The 6,815-nt window shown below is 34.2% G+C and overlaps 1 protein-coding gene across 1 annotated transcript; it reads right to left on the bottom strand.

The window, feature by feature from the left end:
- Nucleotides 1–418: 418 nt before the first annotated feature.
- On the bottom strand, nucleotides 419–6,337 carry LOC126890559 (NADH dehydrogenase [ubiquinone] 1 beta subcomplex subunit 8, mitochondrial). Its single transcript, XM_050659593.1, has 3 exons — nucleotides 6,169–6,337; nucleotides 5,890–6,110; nucleotides 419–699 (listed from the first exon to the last, which is right to left on the bottom strand). Exons 1-3 carry the CDS (start codon nucleotides 6,248–6,250, stop codon nucleotides 481–483), a joined length of 522 nt encoding a protein of 173 aa, XP_050515550.1. The 5' UTR covers nucleotides 6,251–6,337; the 3' UTR covers nucleotides 419–480.
- Between the last annotated feature and the right edge of the window lie 478 nt (nucleotides 6,338–6,815).

The raw sequence follows: 6,815 nt of genomic DNA, 5'->3' as shown, positions 1-6,815 counted from the left end.
ATATACCTACTAATTCTTTTTAATTCTAAAATAGGGTAATTTTTTATATTCGTGAACATCAAACGACGTCGGATGTGCACTCATGGCCTCCCCCCCCTGTCGTATACCGTCGTAATAGGCAAAGACCCCCTTCCCCTTTTCAACGACGTAGTTTATGGATGTTCCCTAGGAAGTTATTATTTTTTTTTATTCGATATGTTGGCATTTTTACACTAATTAAAAAATATATACTGTCCTACAACCCTTAAAACTCGAGTTAAGCCTTTTTTTCAAAAATCACCGGCAATTTGAATTTAATGCTTACTTATGCCTCAAAAATGTCACAAACAAGCTGTAGGGAAAGAGATTTTTGGCAACTATCATTGTTGTCAAAAAAGCTTCCATTGTCCAATATATGCTACAAATAGCAGTTCAATAGCACTGTTATAAATATTTTATTCATATTTACAATGATCTATTAAAACAAATTAAATATATTAACTATTCTGCTGGCTCGAAGGTATAATGCACCTTTCCATCTTTGGGATATTGCCTGGGTACAGCAGCATGGAACATTTTTACATTTTCAAGAAGATAGTAAATTCCAAAGGTGCCAAACATTACTCCTAAAAATTGAGCCCACAGGAACCACAACGGCCTTCTTAGTTTGGCACTAACATCGTATCTATCTTCTCTCAATAAATCATAATCTGCATGGAACTAAAAATAACAGGAATCAGTATATATAGGCCAAGAAAGCTTTATTTAAGAGCCAAGTATTTTATTATCGGTAAAAGGACTTTTAAAAGGATTTCTTATGGGTAGAAACATGTTCTCCTTGATCTAGATCTAGATAATAGAAAAAAGATGGCACAGAATCAATAAATCCCGAAATAAACGTCAAATAAATTTAATTTCAAGCTTAAATTGTGGCTTATTCCCAAATTAAATTGTAAATTCATCCTACAGAGACTACTATAGCGTTCCACTGAAGAAGCTGTGGTAATCAACAGAAAGCACAAATTAACGGGAAGGGGGCAAAATTCAAAATTTTGAAGCATATCAAAATTTTCAATGTATTTTAAATGAATTCATTTTTTTCGAAACCCTGAGAAATCTAATAAGTATTTTTAAAAAATTTAAACGCAGAATGAAAGACTGCTTTATTACCGAGGGCCGAAAGTCCCTTAGAATAAATAAAAAGTTTCCTTTGAATGAAATATTTGCAATTAAAAATCACACTAAACTTTCTCTTTTATTTTAACCCCTGTAACTTAATAAAATAAACATTATAGAAGTTTTCAGGGACCTGGGTAATAATGTAATCTTTCAGTCTTGAAATTTTTCAAAAATATTTAATAGTGTTCTCAGGGTTCGAAAAAAAAAGCGTCAAAATTTTGCATTTTCCTCCGTTCCCCTTAATATAGAATTAATAGTAGAGTAGAGTAGAGTAGAGTATTTATTGGTAATAATGTACAAATGTACTTTTACAGGTCAGCAATAATTAAAATTGTCTAAAATTACATTAAAAGTTGACAGTACTTCAGTAAAAAAAACCTATTACTAAAATTTAAAAACTAAACACTAATTAAATTACAGGACAAAACAAAATTTAGATCTGAAGTACTCCTCAAATGAGTAGAAAGCACCCATCAGAAGATAATTTTTAATTTGTCTCTTAAATTGGTTAAAATCAAGACTTTTAATAGATATTGGTATACAGTTATAAAATTTCAATGCTAGGTATCTGGTTCCATTTCTGGTCCTCTCAAGTGGTAATAAACGCTAGCAAAGTAATATACAATCAACCCATAACAAAAATAAAAACAGGACCACAAATAACAACAGGATTTGTAACATCAAAAGGATTAAAGCAAGGATGTCGCCTATCACCCACTTTATTTAAAACAGACCTCGAGACTCAAGAGTGCTTTAAAAAGATAGAAACAAAAATGCGGAACAATGGGGATATCACTCACCGACACTATGGTAACCCCATTCCACGAATATACGACTCTCTTGGATCATCGCAACAATGAATATTATACTGTGCAAAATATGAAGAACGAAAGTAAATGGCAAATTATATTGTTGTTTATTGGAGTAATTATTAGAACAAATTACTTTTGTACTTCTTATGTTGTACACTAAAATATTCGTTGTCCTGATAATCCAAAATAGTCTCGTATGTTCGTGGAATACACCACACTATTACTATACAATCAACTTTGCAGATGATCATGTAATAATGGCTGAAGATTATGACAATTTAAACTATATAGCCCGAAAATAAATTAAAGAGTATGATATGGCATTACATGGGGTCTAGAAGTGAATAAAAAGAAAATTGAATATTTATGCATTGGAAGAGAACAAAACGATCTCATATTAGATGACATGACCACAATAAAGCACTGCTACAACTACAAATATCTAGGTATCAACATTTCGCACAATGGAACATTAGACGAAGCCATAAGAGAAAGAAATATGTCATGTAGAAAAGCCATCACAAAGCCCTGGCAAAGCTGAGAGCAACAGAAATGGATTTTTGGAGAAGAGCAGCATGAAGATTTAGAAGAGAAATAATTACCAACAAATACATAAAAACATCGAGGTGATTGAAAGTGATTGAGGCAATCAAACAAGGTGGAAATAAAATTATCCAGGTTTTGGCCAAACTTTTCAGCGAATGCATTTACCAAGGAAAAACCCCTTCTCAATGGAACAATGCAGTCATTGTTTTATTGGACAAGAAAGGTGACATAACAGATCTAAAAAACTACCGTCCTATCAGTCTGCTATCACACATATAATATAAACTTTTCACAAAAATTATCAAAAAAAGACTGGAGGCTAAGTTAGACTTCTATCAGCCTAGAGGACAAGCTCGGTTTAGATCCGGATATAGCACTAACAACCACTTACTGGTAATAAAAACTTGATAGAGAAGTCAGCGGAATACAACAAACCATTGGCACTGATACTCGTGGACTACGAGAAAGCGTTCAATACCATAAACCAGCAGAAAATACTAAAATCATTGACAGAATGCTGAATAGACCATCGCTACACTAACATGATAAAATATATCTACCACAATGCAACAGCTTTTCAATAACAGATTTTCAAGCCATCAATGAAAGAATCTGCAAGCTTAGGATAAAAACGCATTTCTTTAACATAACCCTTATAAATGTACACTGTCCCACAAACGAACAGGAAGAAGACACTAAGGTAGCCTTTTATCAAGATCTAGAACGAATCTATGACTCAATACCAAGAAACGACATTAAAATGGTGATAGGCGACACAAACGCCAAGATCGGAAAAGAAGAAGAGTACATAGGGGTAATAGGGAAACATAGTTTGCATAGAGACACAAATGAGAATGGTCAGTTTCTAATAGATTTCGCAGCTGGAAAGAATATGATTATCAGTTCAACATGCTTCCCACATCGGGACATACATAAGGGCACTTGGATATCACCTGACGGAAAAACAATAAATCAAATAAACCATATACTGACTGAAAAAAGAATGGCGACGAGTATATTAGATGTAAAAAGCAGACGTGGCGCAAGCTGTGACTCAGACCATCTACTAGTGCAGACACGGTTTAGATGCAAAATCAGTCGACAGGTAAAGGAAAAATATCCAAAACAAGAAAAACTAAATTAGATAACCTAAAAGTCCCTGAGGTACAAGAAAGATTTGAGAGAACAGTGGATGAAAAATTACTAGAAGAAAACAGAGCAGACTCCACAATAGAAAATCAATGGAACACCATAAGCAGTATAATACTAAACACAGCGAAAGAAGTCATAGGAACAAAGACACAACGGAGAGAAGAAACATGGTTCGATGAAGAATGCAAACAAGCTATCCAGGAAAGAAATGAAGCACATAAGAATTACATACTCAGACGTACTAGAGAGAGAAAAACAGAATTTGAGACAAAAGACGAAGAGCAGATAAACTGTGCAGGCAGAAAAAGAGAAAGTACGAAAACCAACGGATACTAAACATAGAGAGGGAGTTTAAGGAAAACGAAACACGTAGTGCATACCAACTTATTAAACATTTAAGACAGGGATACAAACCAAAGACTAGCATCTGCAAAAATAAGAAGGGTGAAATCATTAGCGATATGGACGAAATTAAGATAACCTGGATGACATATTTTCAGGAAGTATTAAACAAAGGGGCACAACCACCATTACAACAACAGAGGCAGCAGCAGGCACGGCAGGAGGTACAACAAGAGCTGGGGGAAGATGGAGAAGAAAATGAATTAACTAGACCCCCCAACGCTAGAGGAGGTCCAAACGGCAATCCACATACAAAAAAGCCATAAAGCACTGGGAATAGATAAAATACCGGCAGAACTACTCAAGCAAGGAGGAAGGAATTTGACACAACAGATGTACCAGCTAATACGAGAGATATGGATAGAAGAAGAAATCCCCCAACAATGGAAGAAAAGTATAATCTGCCCTATTCATAAAAAAGGAGACAAACTGTTGTGTCAGAATTATAGAGGCATCTCTTTACTTTGTTCGGGATACAAAATATTCACAAACATCCTTAATCGAAGACTTCAACCTCTCACGGAAAAAATCATCGGGGAATATCAAGCAGGGTTTAGGCAAAATAGATCTACCATTGACCAACTATTTACTGTTAAACAAATACTAGCCAAAGCATGGGAATATGACATGGACGTTTACAATCTCTTTGTAGATTTTAAACAAGCCTATGATTCAATAGATAGAACAATTCTACCTAATATATTGGAAGAATTTGGCATACCATCAAAATTAATACGACTAGTGCAAATGACAATGACAGAAACAGAAGCACAAGTATGTATTCAAGGACAGATCACCGATGCGTTTACGATAACGCAAGGACTGACACAAGGCGACGGACTGGCTCCAACGGTTTTTAATCTTGTTCTTAAATATGCAATTAGACGGTTGACGGCGAGTGGAAATAACATAATTACAAACAAATCTACCCAATTAGCAGCATACGCGGATGATATAAACATAATGAGCAGAACAATGAATGCAGCGGAAGAAACCTACGTTGAGTTGAAACAGAGTGCAGAAGCAGTAGGGCTAGCAATATACACAAATAAAACAAAACTACTCATACAAATCATTAACTCGTAGATAGAAAAGCATTATTTTTCTACGAGAATTCGAGAATCTGGTCAAGTTTGGAGCGCTGTAAAACCTATATAATAAATAAAATTAAACAACTTTATAGTGAAAATTGTTTATTAAAAAATCCTCTACAAAATCGCTATGATGTTATTTTATTGTGAAATGAACGTAAAAAAAGTTATAACCTCCAAGAAGAAATTTCTTACAAAATTTTCTCTTATTTTTGTTAACTTTTTTTTTGGTCACTTTACGATAAAAAGTAATAGATATAAAATTGTAGAAAATTGAATTTGCTTCATTTTATGTGAAATTAAATTTTCTGTAGGGTAGCTAGTTTACGAGATACAGCGCGAAAGCCCTTTGCATCTCTTTGTCCAAGATGGCGGCCGGAGGACAAGGGCCTCAACCCCAAAAACTTGAACTTAAGCTTCTACTGAACCCCCCTACACATTAAAAAAATAAAATTGACTCCTCTAAGAAATGCACACTAAAAATGTAACAGTTCAATGGACTAATACAAAGAATGGATGAACAACGATTACCAAAAAAAATGCTAAAATGCCAACCAGAAGGAAAGAGAAAACGATATAGAACAAGAAAAAGCTGGAGCGAAGGAATAGACAAAGAGCTGAGAGAAAGAAACAAAGAGGACCTATGGAACAACTGGACGAAGCAGTGATTGGAAATCGGAAAACATTAATAACCGACATGTAGTAGTAGTAGTAGTAAAAGGACTTACTGTTTCACCGAAATTCCTCTTCAATTCGGGATTATCCCATGGGTAAAATGGATCTCTAGACTCAATAGATTGCATAGGCAATTTAGGATAATCCCCGTTACCTGTACCATCATCTGGATATGGCTCGTATTCTGAAGGGTGTAATCCGTATTTTTCGGCTGCGGCTCTTCTTTGTTCTTCGGTTTGAGGGTATGGACCAGGTTTATAGTCCTTATTCCAGTCTAAAATTACATAACATAACCTTTAAAACGTGAATATCTTAAAGTGACTCTAACTTACGATTTCGGACGGCTGCAAATAAGATTGGATTTGCTTTTAACCATGAATTAGGTGGTTTTAGTGTTTTTATTAAGGTACTCATATTTTTTCTTACAAAATTTGATCTAACGAAAGACAACAACAGCGACTGTCAATGCCAAATAGTCAAATTGTCAATTGTCAGACCTGTCAAAAAATTTAGGTAGGATGACAATATTGCAAATCGAAATTACCTACATATTATCGATTCTGAATAATCGATTATAGCCACATAATATAATATATGTACTATACCGGGTGTCCACTTATATTTCCCCCCATTTTAACTGCCTATAACTTCTAAACGGCTCAAGATAGAAATATGCGGTTTTCGCTGAAATGTTTTATGTTAGTAAAAGTTTTGTCTGAATTGATTGAATTTTTTATATCGCTTTCAAATACGAAAACAAAAATGGCGGATTTTTGAAAAAAACGTTGTTGACTTTTTTTAAATGGGACACCCAGTATATTTTTTTGTAAATTGAAAGAAAGGTCATTAACCTATCCAGCGATATAAAGTTTTTCAAAATCGGTTGTCAAATCACTGAGTAATTAATTTTTAAAATGAGAGTTGCAACGTGGATATCACATACCTAAATAACATAACTAAGCAAATTGATTAAATGTTA

This window comes from Diabrotica virgifera, chromosome 8 (assembly GCF_917563875.1).
Source record: "Diabrotica virgifera virgifera chromosome 8, PGI_DIABVI_V3a".
Lineage (NCBI taxonomy): Eukaryota > Metazoa > Arthropoda > Insecta > Coleoptera > Chrysomelidae > Diabrotica > Diabrotica virgifera.
This window is presented reverse-complemented; position numbering and strand designations above follow the sequence as displayed.